The sequence below is a fragment of the Prinia subflava genome, chromosome Z (genome assembly GCF_021018805.1).
Source record: "Prinia subflava isolate CZ2003 ecotype Zambia chromosome Z, Cam_Psub_1.2, whole genome shotgun sequence".
NCBI classification, from domain to species: Eukaryota; Metazoa; Chordata; class Aves; order Passeriformes; family Cisticolidae; genus Prinia; species Prinia subflava.
The window spans coordinates 9,449,152-9,470,025 of NC_086283.1; the positions used below are offsets into that span (position 1 = coordinate 9,449,152).

The following is a 20,874-nucleotide window of genomic DNA, read 5'->3' on the forward strand; positions in this document are numbered from 1 at the left end:
TTAAGGAGGTGGGTTTTTTCTTTTTTTTGTGCACGAAATAGGGCTAGTCGTTTTGCATACCCTTGTATCATCACAAGCTCACTTAAATTTTGTAGAGTAATACTATGGGAATGCAGACCATTATACCCATTATCCATATTTATTCCTTTACTGTTTCTGTGTTAATGCAGTAGAAAGTAGAAAGTGGTTTTGTTCTGGATATAATTTGCACTAGTCACCTTACTAAACAAAACACAATTTCCTTGTAAACCAAATTCCTGGAATCACTTTAATGTGTTAGTAGATAATTAGTACTGGTTTACATAGTTTGGCTTAAGAAATTAGCTTTAATGTGAGTACAATTATTTAAACTGGTGATGAAATACAATTATGCCTAGGAAAGACAAATTTTTTACAGAGTTAATATAAAAATGTTTCAACAAAAAGTAAAAGCTAAATTTTATTTACTTGCCTTCATAGTCTTTATAACCTTCTACAATCTTTCTCTTTTGTGCATAAAATCTACTTTCAAACAACTTATCAAGCACAATGGAAAAACTGAAATGACTTCAAAAATTATTAGCCAAAGCACGCAATACATCTTTATATAACTTGTGAGCTGTCATCTTGAAAAAAGGAAAAGCAAAGAAAAGGTGTAAAATTCGGTGATGACTTTACAAGAAACCCTATTAATTTGCTTCAGTGATCCTGGTCTTCTTCCAGAGCTGGCCCTGGTGAGAGAACCCAAGGCACGGAAGTGCAGCAATGATCCCACGGCAGTGTCAGTGCAGGATGGGCTGGAGCCTGAGGCTGTCAGGGCACAGCTGGAACACGTGTGGGATGCCAAGCAGAGGATGTGCAGCTGGCTGGAGAGTCAACCTGCAGGTAATGATGAAAAATGCCTGTTATTCAATGGATTGGTCAGGTTTGTTTAGAATAAGATCAAACTGTATTTGTTGAAATGAGTATGAAAGAATCAAAACTATTCTGTTCCTTCACGTCCCCCAGCTGGATATCAATTCCCTTGTCCTCCTCCTACCTCGTGGAAGGAAAATGTGATTCTTAACTAAGTTAGCTAAGAACTTTGCACTGGAGTTGAAAATTCAACTGTCTGGAGAGTCAAAACATGAGCAATAGAAAGGTAGGTCTTGAATGTTTATCTGCAATTTTTTGTAACAGTCAAACACTCAAAAATCTTCCTGAAATTAATCTTTAAAAAAGAAGTGGTTTCTTTGAACCAATCTGAAGACAGAAAACAGCAAGAAAATTATGGGGAGGCCATAATTTGCAGAGGAGGAGTTTGATGTGAATAATTCACAAACAGAATTTATTGAATGTTCTGGAGAAATTGTATTTGCAAGTTCTCCCACATCTAATTCACCTCTCTCCCACATAATTATTTTCTTAAAGTGACAGAAATCACCTATTCTGATCCCAGAGGTAATTCCCCCTCTCCCCTTGCATGATTCATCTCACTTTAGCAATCTGGAATTTATAAGCATCTCTGATGTTACCCAGTTTTTTGTAATAGCTTTCTCCAGCCTCAGAGCTTTTAAAGTTCAAAGCTTTTTTACTCATTAAGTGTAGGTGACTTCATCTCCACTCAAGGAAACAGCTCCATAGGAGTGCCCATGTAGGAGTTAAGCTGCCTTTTGAAGGAGGACCAATAGTTCTTCGTTTTCAGCTCAGGTCATAAGACTCTTTTTTTTGTTGTTCTTATGAGAACTTTTGAAGAGGGGAAATGTGAACAAGTGATTCAGAGGATAAGCAGCAGGAGATTTTAAGCAGAGACAGCAACATCTATTGTTTTATGGTCTGGATACTGCACTCCAGAGCAGGTGAGCAGTTGGCTCCAGAAATCACACATGGACACACAGTTCTTGTAAGAAACAACTTCCCTCTCCTTTACAAGAGAGTAGGGTGGTAGAAGAGACTCCACTCAAGATAACCCATTTTCTGGTCCAAAAAAATAGCAACAGTACCACACTGCACTCCCCTCAGTTGGAAAAGCTGGAGAGGCAAATTGAATCACAGTAACTTAGCTAACAAAGCCTTTAAAATTACAGTTGTCTTCAGGAATAAATTGCATCAATTTGCTACCGTGAACAAATATTACTTAATAATACTACATAACAATAACAAAATATTAATACTACAACAATATCTTAATCTAATAGCAATATAATGAGATATAAATGGAAGCACACAGGTAGGAGATAGCAATAATTAAACCCTTAACTATTACAGAGGTCATTAGAGGCCCCGAACCCAAGATAACCATTTGAAAATTCTGCTGTTTATGGAGACACTATCATCACCTCTAAGCTTCCCAGCACTGAAAAGACCATTGGTCTTGTGTTTGGTCTGGACACTTTATTGTATCTGTGGCTTTCAACTTCATTCAATGTGTTTGATACTGCTTGTGAAATCAGGACGTAGGACTGGACTCTGATACAGCCTTTAGGTGCATACCCTGCCTTAGTAGCAATAAATGGCAGGAACTCTCTTCAGCTGCACCCACATGTGAGCTCAGTGCCTCACTGCATGCTAATCTGCCTTGCACTAAACAAAAATAGGTTGATACTGACAAAAAAGCTCTAGTACCAACCAGACTGTGTGATGATAATGGTTTATCTTGTGAAATCAGAGCCTCTGTCTGAGATGCACTTCCATCCTCCTGTTACACAAATGCACTCCGATGGAAAGTACCTCCACAAGTGTTTGTTTCCATGACAAAAAACATTTGTGTGTGTGTGCATGCATCTGTATACCTGCTCTTACCCCTCGTAATTAAGGATCTGCTCCTTGTCTGTTGGGTTCCTAGCTGTTGACTAAAAAGAAAAAGATGCAATCAATAATCATTTAAATCAATAAGTTAGGCTTGTATAAAATATCTTTTGAAGATGAATAATTCAGAAAACACATTTCTACAATGAGTCATTTCTGTGTGCTTTACTTAACATATGAAGACAACACATGTTCCTGGGAGCAGGGGAGCAAGAGACACTCACAGAAATAATCTGTTGTTGTATGGCAGAATGACATGAGCTGGATTTTGTACAAATCTTATTCCCAACATCAAGGCTGTTCTCTCTTGGTGGCAATTAGGAGAGGTGAGAGATACATGGATATTCATTGTCTTGGTGAACTCCTGTCAGCAGTGGGACTGTGAGCTTGCATCACAAAGACCTGACTTGGTGACAAATAAGTAGGAAACTGATTTTTGTTATTTTCTAGATTTAAACTTTGAGCATCATGTGAAGCTCAAGAAATTGGAAATAAGCCAGGCTAAAGATGTTCTTCACAAGTCCAATGGACACTATTGTAAATTACCAGCAAGAAAGTCTTTTCAAGACTAGAAATCTTGACTGAAATACTATTGAAGCCACAAAGGAAAAAACACAGCTTTTTACAACTTCCTCACTGTCCAAACATACAAAAGCTTGTATGGGCTTCAGGATCCCATGTTATTTCAACTTTGCTAAGTTGACTAAAGTTGTAGTGCCTGTAAATCCAAATGCCAAAATTAGGGTCTTTTTTCATCTTCCCGTTGGCCTAGCAGAGACATCAGAAATCAGTGATTGTGCTCAAAAATAAGAGGTGTTTTTTCAGTTTTCAGGGAACTCTACTTAGCCACAACCTGCAAGCTGGAGAGGCATCAAATGATGAATAAGCAATCTGTTGGCAACTTGGACTGAAAACAAGGCACTGATGAGGGCTGGGGAATGAAGCCAGACATTTTGGATAGCAAATGTAATCAATAACCTGCCAGTTTGTAGAATGTGCATAATGCTCTTCTGGGTGTTTTTTGGATCAAGATGGGAAGGAGACTTGGTTTTTGGCAGCAAGCTGGGCATCTACAGATTTGGAAATCAAAATGTGGAAGAAGAAATTCTGTGGAGGACATCTTTACTGTAGTGGATTACCTGGCTACTTACAAGACCTTACAGGAGCAGGTCAGTATTAAAATGTCAACAGCAACAGCTAGTAAAGTTATCCTTCTTGATAGGAAGGCCATTTTCAGTGTCAATACCTACTAATTTTAACAGCTAAGAGATAAATGCTTGCAGTTGAGTAGACTGTGGAAAAAGCTTTGACCTTTCCACAGCAGGCCACTTACCTTGCCAGTCTTGCCAGGGATGCCAATACTGAACAGATGCAAAGACTGAACTGCTCATTTGTCCCATGGGTATATTTGTCATTGGAGGACTACTGAAACATCTAACATTTTTTCCAATACCTACCTTCAGCTGTTATAGAAGTTGCTGGCATTGAAATAACAGTTGTAGTAACACCACTACCAATAATAATAAATCAAGCATAACATTTACTTAATGCAGTATTTGTCTCCTGAAGTCCAGCTGAGTTATAGATGGGCCTCTGTGGCCTCTGTCTTCCTCATTACCTAGCAATGAAGCAGGAACAACTAATACTCAGTTCTTGCTGCTATGCCAAGCCTGGAGAACAGAGCATCAATCATGCCCAGTTTTGATGAGGGACCTGGCACTTCCCTCCCTAGCAAACAAGTTCAAGGTTCTACAGAGATTAGCTATGAGGGGATAGCTAACTACAAGCAACTCAAACCATCTTATGTAGTTTCTACAAGCTTGTGCATATTTTTAGGGGCTGGATGACTAAACCTGTGGGATGTGACACACAAGGTGCCATAATGTAACTGCAATAGTAGGCAGAATTTGAAATTCCATGTTCAGAAATGGCTAAATGAGATTCACATAGGGAATTCAAATGCCCAGTGATGTAGATAGGCATCACACAGGTTTTTAAATCTTCCTATGTGCTAAGAAGTAAGAACGTGGGATGCATATGAAAGCTGTGTTGTTTTTTAGGACTTTGAAGAAAACTTGTCTAGTAATCCTTGTCTAAATATTGTCTCAGCTGCTGCCATTTGTTCTGTTAGTGGACATGCACAAATCCAAGACTCTCCAGCCTTACCTAAACTTAAGGAGTCTTGCTCAAAGATAAAGTTTCCCATGGGGAATAGGCTACTTCTAGTTCAGTACTTTGGTGGTGCACCCTGAAAAATCTGGGCTATTCAGACTTAAAAGTGCAGCTTTTGCCCACAAATCTTCTATGTATTTCCCTGAAATTTTATTTAAGGTATTTGTTTTTGTTGGTTTTGGTCTGTTGGCTAACATCTTGGAAAAAAATTACTATCAATGGCTACATGTCAGATCAGAAGTGTGTCAGACCAGTATTGAGCTAAAGCATTGTCCCTGCCTGTATTTTCCACAAATGAACATTCTTCATGCCTAGGCCTTATTTAGTGGTTCTTAAAACAGGGTTTTGTAGATATTTCACTCCAAGAGTGGCAGAACCTTCTGCTTTGCAGTTGATTTTTTTAGGGTATTATTCAGTCCTATACTAAACCGTTACAAAATGAGACATGATATTTGAGATAGCATCAAATGTTATAATGGAAGACTGAAATGAGTGCCACTTTCATTAATAACTTCATTACAGTGGAAGCAAGATCAAACTTACCAAGAAACTAAAAATTATGTCCCTTACTAATTTCTAGGAGATATTTTCCTTTCTCTTTGAAATAAAATCTTTTCTAGCAAACTTTAGATGTGATCTCTTTAAATCCTCAATCAAGACTTCAAAAACTGACGACGAACAAGACTGTGCAAATCCTGATTTCAAACATGGAGTCTAGAGAGGGAGGCCCATGTTTTTAAAGGTACAGCAGGGAGAGTCTGTATAGACATGTGAAAACTAGCATTCTTTGAATAAATCTGAGGATTGCTGACATTCACACATACCACTTTACTAAATGGCATGTGAAACAAAATGTTTCTCAGATGAATGCTCTCTTGTCTGCTTTCTTTAGGAATTTCAAAGGAGAAGAGAAAGTGATTGTCATTTTGTTTTCAGGCAGTTTATATCTGGACATAGAGGTCCTCCTTCTGAGATCCTTGTTCACTCTCGCCATTGATACGCTTTCAGTTCTAGAGTCCTTTTTTTTCAAGCATTGAAATATTTGATTTCTCTTGTTACATGCAGACCATAATGATTCCTCCCCCTGTATTTCTGCAGTGCAAAGCTGCTGATTTATATGCATCACAGGATTTATGACAGTGTAACAGAGGGCAGTGAGGTTAGCATCAGAAGGGAATATAGCAATCATTATCTGAATTACTGGATAATTTCACAAAATTAACAATTCTGCTGTTGATACTATATTTCTGCTGGTATGACTCAATAATGAACTCTGGAGAAGGAGGACAGCTACAGAGGCAGGACTGCTGCTGTGGTCTTAAAATGAAGCCCTACAAATACTTTCCAAGAGTCATGTCCAAGAGTCACCCTCATGCTCTCATGAGTTGCAGTGGTCCCAAGCCCTCAGGCTCTGAGCACCTTGTGAAGGCTTTTGCCCAGGATGTTGCCCTCCTACCAGCCACAGAGGATATTAAAGCTGAAATATCTGGACTGCAGAGCTGCTACTGGGCCAGCAGGAATTTTCCTTAATTAATTACAGTACCTCACAAATTGACATAAGTACAACACTGTCAAAGAGAATAATGGAAGCAGTACTGTGCATTATTTTTCTCTCTTGCAGTAAGGAAATAACACATTTAGGAGATAATTTTAAATAGAGATATACAAATAGTACTGAGTCCAGTGTGAAAAAAACACTGATTTTCCTTTCAGTATATGTACTGAAGCTTACAGAAATCAAAGGTCTAAACCCAACACTAGCTAATAGGTTCTTTTTGTAACAACAAGAGAAAATCTTTGCAGGAAAAGCAGATGCTTTATACTATTATAGATGACATTCAATCAGGAAGAATCATAGAATATTCTGAGTTGGAAGGCACCTGAAATCGTCATAGAGTCCAGCTCCTGGTCCTGCACGGGACAACTCCAAAAATCCCCTTCTTCCCCCAAAACGGAAAAAAGTGTCTTAAATCACCAATGATACAGTTTTAAATAATGACCACAATACTCACAAAAACTGCTGTAGCAGTAGAAATATCATCAAGAATTTGCAAATTGATGGCTGATATACAAATAAAATATTGAAGTAATCAAGCAAATTGTTCTAAAGAAGCCATCTACCCAAATTCTGATGATGCAGTGGGAAATAAGCTACAGAGAAGCTGATCCACAGAGACTTGGTAAATTTTATGCCCCATTAACTCGCAGTGAGTTCATCTTTGGGATGAAATCTTGACACTGCTGAAGGCCTGATTATTCTAAAATAAATGTGGTCAGATACAGAAAATATTCATTACAAATTCAATGCCCAATCCAAAAGGGATTGGATCAGACCTCTGCAGTACACTTATAGTTCAAGGCTGCAGAGTCCTTAAAGGCAGAAAAAGAGCAACTTACCATTCAGGTTTTAATTTTCTTGTCTGTTTCTGATAGCGGTGTCTCTAAGGTGCTGCACTTTTTCCTTCAACTAAAAAAACAAACATAAACCAACAGCAGAAATCAGTAATGGAAGTTTACTGTAGAAATAGTAAGACACTATAAAAGCTCCATTCTTTAGATTTCTTAACACCAAGTATCTCTCCCCTGGAAAATAATTTAAAAGACTGAAAAATGTTTATGATGCTAATTTTAGCATTTTTACCTAAGACTCTTGTGGAGTTGTCCCTGCCAGCAGTGAGGTAAAATGGTTCTGGTATTAGATTACAGAGGTTTGGGTGTTCTTTTCTGTTTGTTTGGGGTTGGTTTGTTTGCATTGGAAAAGTGATTTTTCCTCAAAAATCCAAGTGAAGGATAAAAAACTGCAGTGACAGCATGAAGTCAGTTCATCATGTTTATAAAGGAGTAAGAAGAAAAGACTTTTCTATGGAACAAAACCAAAGAAAAGTCACACATGCAATGCAGGCTAAAAACCACCACTACAAAGCAGCTTTTTCCCTGAAGCACGGAAAACAGGCTAAGTAAATCTTCCTTGAAATATGGGCATCTTATAGTTCACCAGAAAAAACTCCAGAACTTGTAACTTGGTGCTGCTATCATGGCATAGATCAGATAAAATCTCCCTCCACAAGAAATGCCCTGACTGAGAGCAATACCAGCAATTCATCCACATGCTTGGCTGCAGATGGATTTGGAAGGTAGCATCCTGGTTCTGTGCTGCTTATGCTCAGCTTGGGAAATGGCTCCCAAACTGTTCCAGGCCCTTGCACTTTTGCTTCTAAGTGTTCCACCGTGGTGACAAAGCTCAGACTTTCAAGTAGAGGCAAACACAAAGAGCACTCTCCTTGCTGGCAGTATCTGATAGCTCTTCATTCTGCAAAGCAGCAGACTAGCTTTGCTTTTCCTCTTTCTACTAAATGACAACAAGAAATTATTTTTGTTAATGTGTGACCTCATATAAAATGAGGGCATAACCTCTTCCTTCATGTGTCTTTTTAGAACTAATTAACAAACTTCCTCTCCATGACTTGCAGCTTTCATGCAGTTCCTTCTGTAACTCAGTATGTGGGCTTTTGTAAATCCTGTTTTTGTGCACCTCAATTTGTTGTGACAGGTAGAAGAATTATAAAAGAAAGGCCTCATAAAATCAGGCCTGCTCTATTCATTTAATAGCTAGCCTGTCATCTCTTCCAAGTGCAGTTAAGCAATTTGCAAGTTCCCATGCCAAAACCATCTTGGTATGAAAGGTTCGTTAACACAACAACCTATTTTTAAAATGAAAAATGAATGCATCCGCGTAAACAATAAGATCTGTTCCATAAGAACCCATAAAGGAAAAAATGTAAACAACCTGAATCTTAGCCTGTACACACAAATCACCTTTTGACCAAAACATAGTAAGAAAACTATCAGCCAATATGTCTGTGGAAACTGCATAAAATAAGTGATGTGAATAAAGAATTGGCTTTTCGTGCATGAAGAAAATGGAGTCTCAGCTAACTTATTACAATATCAGTTTACTCCATACACTGAATACAAAGGAGCTGTAGAGCATTGCCAACAATTGTGGATTTCACTAAGTATATCCAACCCTTTCAGAGAGGCATAAAGCCTGATGTAAGTTAATACATTTTAATTGCTAGAATAAATGTATGTTTGATACAGTCATGTTTCTGTTAGCTGACACTAACACATTTGGTTTGTTTGGTGACATAAGGTTTATGGTTTCATGAAAGATGCATGTCACCCAGGAGTTTAAAACACAAGTCTTAGGAGACCACATATTTAACTCTGGATTTTAACCAAACTCAGAAAACAGGTATCTAGTTGAAACAGGTATCTAGAAGATTCAGAACCATAACCAGCAAGCTCCTAGGGAGCTGATTTTCATATAAATCATGATTATTACTTTTGACCTCATATGCAGGAGCCAAAACACATGAACTTGATTTTAGAACATCCGATCAAGATTCCTATCAAGGAACAAATTTCAAACTCATACCTGTTGAGTGGATGGTAGTCTCTGCTTTTTATTCTGCCACTGTTTAAATCTGTCAAGGGCTTCATCCACAGAAATTGCCCCCTTTTTCACCTGTTCCTGCAAGTGGATGAGTTCTTCCTGTTCAGGAGGGATCTTGTGTACCACAGTGCTGCAATTTACTGTCTCAGTGTGGCCTCTGTGTGCTTCTACAACAAAATGTACAAAGTGAGAAATGCAACAAATCAATGAGGATATTGCCATTACTCTTGGGCAGCAGAGCAGAATCCCAAACATTTCCTTCATTGCTACTGCCCTGGTCCATGGATTCTCCATTAGTGTTGGTTCATAAAAGAAATTCTTTCTAGCACTACAGTTACAGCACTGACATTTTAAAGGAAATGGTTGCTTTATAAAATACCCACAGTGCTTTTTTTTCCTTTCTTCTTCAGCGCCATACATTACATATCTCAAAAGTAGTGGATGAAATTTGGTCCGGAAATTTCACAAGACTGCCTTCTTCCAAGGAAGGAAATATGTTATTAAATACATTGCAGCAACAAGGAAACACTGCAGCCCAGTGTTCCTGGAGATTATGATACAGTGCACATCTGAAGGGAGATGTTTGTTATCAGATTCACAGCCTGGCCCAGGGAGGTGTACCACTGCTTCTTCCCAGGATACTGATACTGGAATGGCTGATCCAGAAAACATGTGTAGACATGGAACAGGGCTTCTGAGCCCCCTGTGAGGCTGTTACACATTTCACTGCATGGGGAGTGTGGCTAGGACAAAAGTTTAAACCATTTACATGATTTGGGTCAGTTTTTCTGTTACATCAGGGACCACATCTTAATTTCAAGCAAGGAAAGATTGTTCAAAGGGGTACCATTAATGGAATTTATAGTAGCAACATTGTAATGTGCTACAACTCAAATAACAACTGGACTGCCACAAGTAACTAATTTTACATGCATCTTAGGGCACCCAGGAGAGAACTATTGCTCCCTCCACTTCTGTCTCTCCATGGCTCTAATTACTGCACAGGTGAGCCCTCCTGTCATTCCTTATCTTGCTTTAATCACAGTCACGAAGGGAAACAGAAAAATGTAAAGTAACTCTGACTCTACAAATCTTTCCTACAAGACTATAACTTTTATTCTTTTTTCTTTAATCTAATCTCTTAATGCTGCAATGCCATTAAGGATATAAATCGTAGGTGGCAAAACAGATGCTAAATCACCCAAAATCAAGTTACAGCAAAACTCTACTAATTCTACTGAAAAATATCAAGGCAGTTAAAGAGCTAAATTAAATTCTGTACCAGGATTCCTGGCCTCGCAGTATGTCCTGCTGTGGTCACTGGTCACTCGACAGGCCTTTTGCTGAAACACTGCAACAAAATTAAGAACATAAGGAAGTTGAAAAATGGCCATAAAAACCATCACACATTATAAAACAAAGGAAGGACACTCATAAAAGCAGGCTGGAATACATTTTTTGTTCTAGTCTAGGAGTATTTTTCAACCCACTTGTCAGCCTAATGTTAATTACTTGAAAAATTGTTGCACAGAACGGCAGGATAATCGATGTTAGAGAAACCATTACATGAAGCTTTGAAGAAAATTAAAAGGATTTATCACACTTGCATATTACTTGTTTAGAAGAAACAGCAGGATCTTGGAGTTCTTCACATGATACAGGCACTGTAGCTTGTTCTTCATTTTATGGGGAAAGCTAAGGCAGAAAACACCCCAATATTGCCACTGCTGAAGAAAATCTGTGTGCATATTTGTGTCTACTTTATTCAAGCACTAGAAACAGCAAAGCAGAACCCCTCTGTTAGAGCAGCCCATCATTCCCACTCCTGTGAAGTGCCCAGAGTACAGCCAGCATGGATACACCCTGAAATGCTACACTCGAACTTTTGCTGGCAGCATATGTAACACCCAGAAGGTGGGAATTGCTCAGTTTCTGACTTAGTCTGTGTGGCAGTAGCTTTCTCTCAAGTCTCAGTTCTGATTTTTGCTAAACAAACTGACAATCTAGAACCTAGAATAATTCCTACCAATTAAGTAATCCTCTGTCATCACTGCAGTGCAGCAAATGTGCCAGTTCAGTGGAGCAAATATTTTCCTGGGGACCAAGGCCCAGGTCAAGGGAGCTCTGCTCAAGCAGCAGAGCAGGCACGTTCTCTGTTGTGTCCCTAGCTCAGCCAAACACTGATAGATTTTAACTTTTTAAATACTTTTCTTTGTAATTATCAAAGTATTCTATCAAGTATGGTTGCAGTGTTTTCCTCTTTACTTGAAATAATATTCTCCTTTTAAAGATGAAATTATAGTAATGAGAGCACAGAGGTAATGCAGGCAGCCTGAATTTTACTGCATAAGGAGGAAAAGGGACATTCTCAACAATATGCCTGATTAGAAAGCACTTTAATTGATAGGCTTTGAAATTTCTGCTGAGTTTTGCAGTGTTGGAGTAATCAGAAATGGAATTACTCTTCCAGTGAAAAGTAAAATTGTTACAACCACTTTATGTGCCGCATCTTGCTGAAATGATTTTAGTTGGCAGCAAGTATTCAGGGTGGGTGAGGTCAGTGAAAGCAAATACCTGTTTCTGGAATGCCTGGAAAGGCAAGAACACTCCACCATACGACTGCCATAGGTTTAGGGAAAACTCTGGCAATTCACCGTTTCATTCCCACATTCCAATTACTTATGAACTAAATGAACACAGCAGTGAAATAAAAGAAACAGGTAATCTTGCATAGGGATACATTCCATTATATTTTTATGGAAGATAAAGTAAATATTCCTTCAGTAAAGCAGTATTAATATTAAAATGTTTTTAAGTGTCAGAATGTCACAATCCTTCAAGTAAGAATATACATTTTTTTATTTTTCTGGGCCTCTCTGGCACAGATAATCTGATTAAAATGTTCCAGTACTTCATACATATTTTTGCACCCTTCAAAAACATCTGTAGGATCAGAAAGAGAATCTTTTTGGATTTTTAATGTTGTGACTGGCTAAAGTACCCACAGATGCTCGTAGGTCATAATCCACACATTAAATGTCCTGACCCTATATATGTCATTTAGTTTTTGTCTATAACAAACTCTTTTTGCAGTTTCTTGGAATTAAAGGAGGCTGAGAGAACTAATAAGTAATTCCACTTCATTCCCTCTCCTCTCTTCAGCTGCTACACGATACAGATGAAGTTCTTTGCAAATACATTCTAAATACATTTTCATTTCGTACGTAGTAAGATTTCTCTTTAAGAATGTAATGTAACCTAAATATTCTTCCAGCAAAGCAAACTCAAAGAGAATGAAACTATGGCAAAATTTTCTAATAGGCCATGAAATCAGAAAACAACATTTAAAAAGTGTGACAAATCACAAATTTTGTGGCAAATATGCAGAGCTCTGGGAAAATCTCTAACATAAGTCTTGGAAAGTGAGTGGAATCCAAGGAACTCTGAATTGCCTGTTTTATCTGAGACAAACTAAAAGTGTTTTAGGCTGTCTGCACATGCAGGTAAATAATGCCATGAGGCTTGAAATTTGGTTAATATTTTCATGGTTAGCACCACCAGAGGGTTAGAAATATTTGAAATCTAAGTCTTTTGTGTATGATTCTGACCTAGGAAGACCATTTTACAGTACTAAAATTGCAAAAAACTGTGGTGAGTATAAAGGGCCTAGAAAAAGAGAATGAATTTTTACAATAGCTGCAGGTTGACAAAAGGAACTGGAATTTGATTTTCAGAATTAATTGAAGTTCTAAGACAGCTGTAATGTTAAGGAGTCACAGATACACTATGACATTTCAAAAATTTTGCAACATAATTAAGAAACATAGGAAATCAAAACATGGGAAGAGTTAGATCCTGGGAGAGAAGAATTCATATCAGCTAAGAAGCTAAGAAGCAATAATCAACTAAGATATGGTTTCTAATTTATATCTTACTTTACTCATCTAAACTGTGAGGGATGTTGCCTGATTTGTTGAATTGGCAACATTACCTCTAAAAATGAAATGAGTTTCTACTATGCACTAGTGATTCAAACAAAGCTAGACTGATGAACCTACTGTCTGAAAGAATATATGAGCTAATCATACCTAATACATACTTACTTGACACTTTCAATAGCACAAACACAAAGGAGAAAAGACATAGTGATTTAAAAAATCCATCAATAAATACCCTATTTTGAATTCAGCTTTCTTAGGAAATTCAAAATGCATTTATTCATCAGCTTCATTGAGCTGATGTTCCAAACAAAATTATCTATTTTCTACTGTTTTCCTTAGGAAACATTCCAAATTAAAATACAGGAAAACAAAATCTTTATATGAACACATGGCTAAGTGATAATTCAAATTAATTAGTACACTAGGGTTGCACTTAGTAACACAACTCAGTTGCAAATTACAGTGGGTTTGCAAGCTGCCTCCTTGTTCTTAGTAGGTTTTTGCTTCCTTCATTTTAGAATCGTCATGTAATTAATTAATGATTAATGGAAGAATAGAGATGGAAGGGTGAATTGCTGGTTAGGATATATTGCAGGGAGAGACTCCTGTCTTTGTCCATTCAACTTTTTCCACATTATTTAATCATTTTAACATTTAAATTGTGCATGCATAGTACCTAGGCAAATAAATCCTCCAAGTTCTTTTTTTTTGTAGGGATTGTATTGTAAATTAAAGGTAGCACAGCAAGAGATGACAAATACACTGAGAATACTAAGGAAGGGATATAGTGGAATGATGCTTATTATTCAGGAGAGGAGAACTCTGCAGATTTTTGTTCCTATCTTTTTAGATCTCATTTTCCTTTTTTTTTTTTTTTGTTTGCTAACATACTGAACATCACTCAGCATGAGGAGTCCGGAGAGGTCATCAATGCAATGCTAACCAGTAAGTTTTGTAAGGGATGATTAATGACCCAAAATTTACACAAAATATTTCACATATTCAAAATTAAAACAAAAAATTCCAGTGGCTCGTAACATGAAATCAGCTAAGGAAATGGGACCTTGTAAACAGACATTTTTCTTTTCACAAGGCAAGGCAGATGAGCATGGATTAAAAGCGTATCATCATGGCTCGTGAATTTGATCTAGGCAGATCCAGGCATTGTGGAGAAGGGATGGCTGTATGCTGCAAGGTCACAAAGGCTCAAGTCCCAGAAGCTGTCCTGTGAGGGCAGCATCGGTGTCTGGGTACACCTGCACCATGACAAGGCAAAGGGAAAAGGACAGAGAAGTTGTAAGTGACCACATTTACACTGATACAAAAATTCTGATCAGGTCTAAATGGACAGCGTGACACTCAGGATGTTTTTGAGAACACACAACAATCATTTAATCAGAATAAAGACTAAGTGATGCCAAGTGCACCCACAGAAATACCAACCTGCCATGTTGCTTCCTTACATTGCCAGGACTTTTCAGTGATAGCATCTTATCCACTCACCCCAACTTACACAGGCTATTGCCACCCTCTTTCTTCCACAGCAGTTTAGTTGGCTGAGAATGAACCAATCCATTTTATCATACCAAAAACAAAATGAAAAGTAATTATGGCGTAATGACAATGTGAAAATATTAATCCAAAAATAAACTTATGCTCACCAGCAATTCCCTTCATGATTTGCAGTGAGATTCTGAGTCTGACAAATATGAGCTCAAATCTGTTAGAATCCCAGCAACTTTGGTCACAGAGGGACCTCAGGAGATGACTCCCCTGCACTGAAGCAAGATAATAAAAATAATACCAGAACCCCCTTCTTACAGAAGGCGTAAAGAGTGAGTGAGAAGAAGAGGCATCAGTGGTTAGTTTAGAGTGCTGCTCAGAGGGTGGTGTCACTGTACTGTGTACCACAGTACCACACACAATGAAAACACTCACACTTCTGCTCTTGTCAGAATTTTAACTTTGTGGATTGTGGGAGCTGGAAGGACTCTAGTGACATACTCAAGAGGATTTGCAAAACCTGAATGTAGTTCTTTATTCCCATTTTTCTTGAGTAGAGAAAAGCAAAAAGGGAAGGACTCTATATATGTTTTTACTACAAATACGCTATTTGGAACAGTTTGATTTTCATTCATGGAAAAACACACTTAAGTTAGGAATACAGAATGAAATTCTTCTTCAGTGCAGTACTTTATACTCCCTGTAGGAGAGTACTACAAAATCCCTCTGTGAGACATAAATGTTTTACAATTTGCATGGCCTCTGTGGCTTCACTTTGGAAACCCCTGCTTTAGAGCATCTAAACAATTGGCATAGTAAGAATTACTGACTCAGGATGCGATCACTGTATTTCCTAGTAATCAGCCTGATAAGTTTCCAAGACACTAACTGTTCTTTTCTGGATTTTATTTATGCACTTCAGTGGGTTTATGCTGTCTATTCTGTATATGAGATATTCTGCTTCCCTAAAAATATCCACTGGATGCTACTTCTTCTGCATACCCTGTGATTTTGATGAGCAATGCAAATGTTATTCTCCACTGGAACAGTAACTGAAAAATATATTTTTACAATTCTAATTTTTAACCCTAGGGTGAGGTTCCACAAACAGCTATCTTTAAATAGCAAAATGTTTTCAGTGCACAGAAGGGAAATAGATTCCTTCAAGGATTTCTGAGGGCTTTGCAAAGAAATAAAGGCTATAGCATAGGAAATTTATGCTGTTATAGGGCAGGTATTCTTGCTGTAGAGAAACCCTTTCATACTAGTGGTTTGTGATGAGAGGTAAATGATTAAACCAGGGCAGTAATGCAATCCTTAACCCTGAGGGAGTCCTAGTAGGTCAGGCTTCAGGAATGGCAGGGGCATAGCAAAAACTCATGTATCTGTCCTGCAACTACACTGAGGACTTTGGTTTCCAGCTTAATCAAACTTGGTATCAATAGGGAACATTAAAATTGCACTCTAAACTGAAAACACAACACCTTCAGATGTTTATTTAACAATTCTTTTGGCAGCAGACAATTGAACAAAACACTGAAATAACCTTCAGAGGAACACTAAGCACCTAAGGAATGGTAAGGGAGCACAGTAAGAGTGCACACCATCTGGACAACGAGCTACTTGGCACCAATTTGCTGCTCCACTGGTTCATGAGCCTTTCATACACAAGATAAAATTCTTGGAGTGGTCTAAATTGAATAACAAACATACTCTCTGTTAATAATGCAGTCTGTTTACCAGTGTTCAATAAAGCAGTTTGAATGTTCATTAAAATTTGAAAGTACAGCAAATGAAACTGAGTAAAAGCTATTAGAACAGTTACATTTTAAATCTTTCAACTCCCCCATGTTTCCAGAATTTATGTGTCAGCAAATTCAAGGCAGATGCTCAAACTGTAAATTGTGGTAGTTCAGTTATGACAACTTTTATCACTGAGTGTTTACTGCCTAAGTTTGGAAGTGTAGCTCTTGTTCTGAAAGTGACACTTGTCAAGTCCCATGTTTGCTTTCTATCGATCAACAATTTCCCTATCCTGTTCTGCAGAACACCAAGTGGAGTAATTTACAGGGAGCATGCTTTCTGTCCAGTGTAAACTTGATATTCCATGTATTTGAAAGCTGCTTATTACAAAGAAAGCTATTTGTTTGCTTTCTTCTTTGTTACTATTCTCACAGAAGCGCCACCACTTTTCTTAAAGGAGAAGATACTGTGTTGTGATGTCATGGCCTTCATTCAATGTGTGGTGAAAGTACTCATGGAAATTCAGCCATTTGATTTCTCCAGCTGGATATAAAAATTAATTTAAAAGAGTCACCTGCATGCAACCCAGAAGGCAAAAGGCATTTCTGCTATGCAATGTTTACTTCCCTCCCCAAAATAAATGAGCCCATCTATGGGTACATAAATTGGAAGAAAAAAAGTCCTCTTCTTGCATCTCTGCATGGCACTATCACACCAGCCTCTGCAATCCTTGGGGCATGAAGCTTTCCATAAACTCACAAAGTACATGGGGAATACATTTGTGAGTAGGTGTGTAGCCTTAACACAGCTCCCCTCTGTGCATCATACTACATTCTGTTTTTCCACAGGACCTGTCTTACTGAATGCCAGAAGGGAACTGTTCTGAACATCAACCAGAACTGTACAGTGAAGACAATCTGTTTGTCACAGGGATACTAAATAATTTGTTTTATAAATTAAAAGGTATTTAGCAAATAGAAAGTGAATACAGAGGAGGGAAGATTGGCTCAGTTAAGTAACTAAAAGTTGCTCTTCAGGACAGGACTTCTCTTTCCAACAAAGCCCTGGCCAAAGGTCAGACAAGCAGTCTAATTTGTAATGCCTGGCATCAGAGTACTGACTAGACACAGTAAGGATTTAATTTGAAGTTTTGAGAGCTCATAGTGGCCACTGAAATCAGTGGGGTCTCTGCTTTGAATGACCAGTGTTATGTAATGCTGTTCACCTAAAGAATCTTAGTTACTTTATACTGGGCCTCCCAAAACTCAATGGATGCAGAATCAAAGGGTTTATAACAGGAGGGCCTGAAACAACCCATGGGGCCTAGGAGCAGGCATTAATTATATTTTAAACAAAATGAGAATGAAAAACACTGAATTTTTTTATGCTCACTCACTTTAAACACTAGATGAAATGAAAGAAAATATCTGAGATAAAGTTGCATATGGCTACCTACTTATTACTGTATTGTAAATATTCCTGACAGGGAGAATAAAAACTCCCTGATTTCTAACTTTTTGATTATTTGACTTTGCAATATCTGTGATGCTCTTTTTAATGTAATACATGAAAACAAACCCCCAAATCATCATCAATTTATTTACTGTATGAAAAATATGTATATGCATAACTAGAGTATTTTACACTGCTTAAATTACAAAGGAAGGGCTGCAGACACATGCAGATTTTAATGATGGACTGGAATGAAGTTTCCTGGTTCATACAGATAAAACAATCTTTTTTTTTTTTTAATCAAATATAAGCAGTTAAAAAGTAATAAATTGGAAATCAGTATGTTGCTGGACTGATTTTTTGGAGGGGGATTTTTTTTAACCAATGTGGAGGAAAAAAATTGCCAATCCAAATAGCAAGAAAAAAATCCTTCAGCTGAAGATATATCCCTTCTGTTTAAAATTTCACTAGCTATCTCAGGAATCCCTGGACAAAAATCTGATATTCTAGGTCTGGAAACAGCTGGACAGGTAGGAAAACAGAGATCTGAGTGGTCAGCTGAATCTTTCTTGAAGTGTTTCCATTTTTCTTCCTGTATTGTATAAGCAAAGGGACATGAGCTGGAGGCTGATTTCACAGAACTACTGGAAAGTAATTTGTCTACCACTACATGCTTATGAAAGCAAAGGTAAAAAAAACCCTTGTGTGTCTACATATGAACATGTACACATGGTGAACCACAGCCCCATCAGAGCAGTTCCTCTGATAGTATCTGCCTTAGCCAATAAACACAGCAGAAACACTTCAGTGCAACAAAAGACAGTAAAAGCAATCTCCCAAATAAAGCATCTCCACTAAGGGTTTCCAAGTCATTGGCCTATCTATGATGATGGTGGACCAAGATTTGAGACACTGCTCTAGCAACCTCAGTAAAAGCAGCCCTTTCATCACTTCTGTAGCTCTAACAGGCCCCCTATACACATCCATTCTTGGATTACACTGTAATGATTTGTACCTCCTGAATATGCTGAAGAAAGAGCAACTAAAAGATGAATGCATTAGCCCATGCATTCTGGCCCTAACCTGGAGTTACATAGCCTGGAGGAAGAGAGCTACCTAGGAAGAATAAAAGATACCACTGACTGAGATAGGCATGAGAGAGGAGGTGCTACTCTGTATTTGGTAAGATGTTTTGGGTAGTATTAATTGTGTTTTAGTGTAAAACATGCACAGCATGAAGTAAGCAATCTAATGGTGTCCTTTGACAGCCTATTTTCTTACCACCTATTTTTATGCATTGGCAGGCTTTTGTAGAAGAGGCTGGAGATGCAGACAAGATGGATTTGAGGGCTTACAAAGAGATCTCTGCAGTATATTCACTGAATTCATTTTGTTACTTTCAAATTTGGTTTCAGTCTGAATTGGATTACAAAGATGTCTAAAATCCTTCTGGTCTTGTATTTCCATGAAATACGTCAAAAAAATTACCCAGTTTTCACTGAAGTGGTAAAAGGACATAATTTTTCCTTCAAGAAGTACAGTGACTCTACCTAGAGATGCCCATTTCTAGCATTTCAAATTGGAGAAAAGATATTTGAAAGAGGAATCCTCACACAGACATTTCTCCCAGAAAAGTGAATTCTTCTCATCAGAAAAAAAATTCTAAGAGAGATTTCAGCCTTAAGTAAAACCATTTTGATAATGAAATTGGAAAGAAAGGCCTTTCAAATAGCACATTCTACATTGCATTGCTCTAACAGATACACTCACAGCTAGCCCAGTGATTCTTCATTTTCTATCATATTGTTTTAATTTTTTTAAAGCTAAATAAAAACTGTGATACTATCTCTGATGCAAACTGAAAATTATTCAGAGATGTTGTCAGCTCACTTGAAGGGTGAGAGTAGATTGACTGAAACAGTGTATTGGTTTGAAGGCAGCTGAACAGGGATCTTAGTCTTTCAGAAAGTGTTATTGCTCCAAGAGACCAAGAGAAGAGTCTACATTCTCCCAGAAAATATTGACATGGCAGCAGCACCAACCTTGTGCTATGTAGGGAGTGTTCTCCTCTCTGAGGGGCGAACACACAGGCCGGGGCGCAGGGGCTGGCGGCCTGTTCATGATAAAGGACCTGCAGTGCTTCCTTTTCTCCTCCTCCTGCTCCTCCTGCCCCAGGATGAGGTCGTACACACATTCATCCAGTGCCACACAGGTGTAGGGGTGCTCCTCCTCGCTGTCCTCCTCGCAGGTACCTTTGTCTTCTCCGCAGCATGCGGTTGCAAGTCCATCATCCTGTTCTCTTTTACTCCAGTCCATCACAAAATTCCTCTCTGAAAAAGGAAGGAATTGTGTTGCATATACTAGGCAAAGAGAGATTATGACTTGTCTTAAAGCTTTAGAGTTTCCTAAAGTAGCTCAGAGACATCATTTCACTGCTAAACTAAAGCACTCTCATTTTCACGGGCTTCTGATCATGTAACTCAGTAGAGAGCATGCTCCAAAAGAATAATTCCAACTTCAGGGCCTCCTCATGATTTCACATCAAATTATCAAATGAAGATGCTTAGTTATTAGCCAGAAAATAAATGGATTAATTTTGCAGAAATACCGGGTGCCCCAGTTACTCTCACGAGAGTTACACCAATATATAGCTAACTGCAACTAACATGTAACTCATGGTTAAGCCAAGTAAGTGGTACCTGTGGCCCTTGGCATTCTGGAAAGTCAAGCTGTTTGTTACCTGTTGCAAAAATGACTTAAGAATTGAAACTTAATTGAGGAAATGTTGAATTCTGATTTTCCTACCTCTTCAATATCCCACTGGGTTTTGAGGGCTTTACA

At 38.1% G+C, this 20,874-nt stretch overlaps 1 protein-coding gene across 4 annotated transcripts in view; it reads right to left on the reverse strand.

Annotated features, from left to right (window-relative positions):
• Positions 1-262: 262 nt before the first annotated feature.
• BANK1 (B cell scaffold protein with ankyrin repeats 1) overlaps positions 263-20,874 on the reverse strand; it is a 144,094-nt gene continuing 123,482 nt past the window's right edge. For 2 of the 4 annotated variants that reach the window (XR_010083531.1, XR_010083529.1), the window contains exons 11-16: positions 20,076-20,363; positions 10,677-10,745; positions 9,377-9,561; positions 7,336-7,405; positions 2,761-2,810; positions 263-858 (exon numbers count right to left, since the gene is read on the reverse strand). Coding sequence is in view for 1 of the 4 variants with exons in the window: in XM_063423158.1 (XP_063279228.1) it covers positions 7,346-7,405; positions 9,377-9,561; positions 10,677-10,745; positions 20,076-20,363 (602 nt within the window). In the remaining 3 variants the exon portion in view is untranslated. Of the gene's footprint in view, positions 859-2,750; positions 2,811-7,335; positions 7,406-9,376; positions 9,562-10,676; positions 10,746-20,075; positions 20,364-20,874 lie in introns of all 4 variants that reach the window. The other 2 variants (XR_010083530.1, XM_063423158.1) reach the window with 2 other exon arrangements.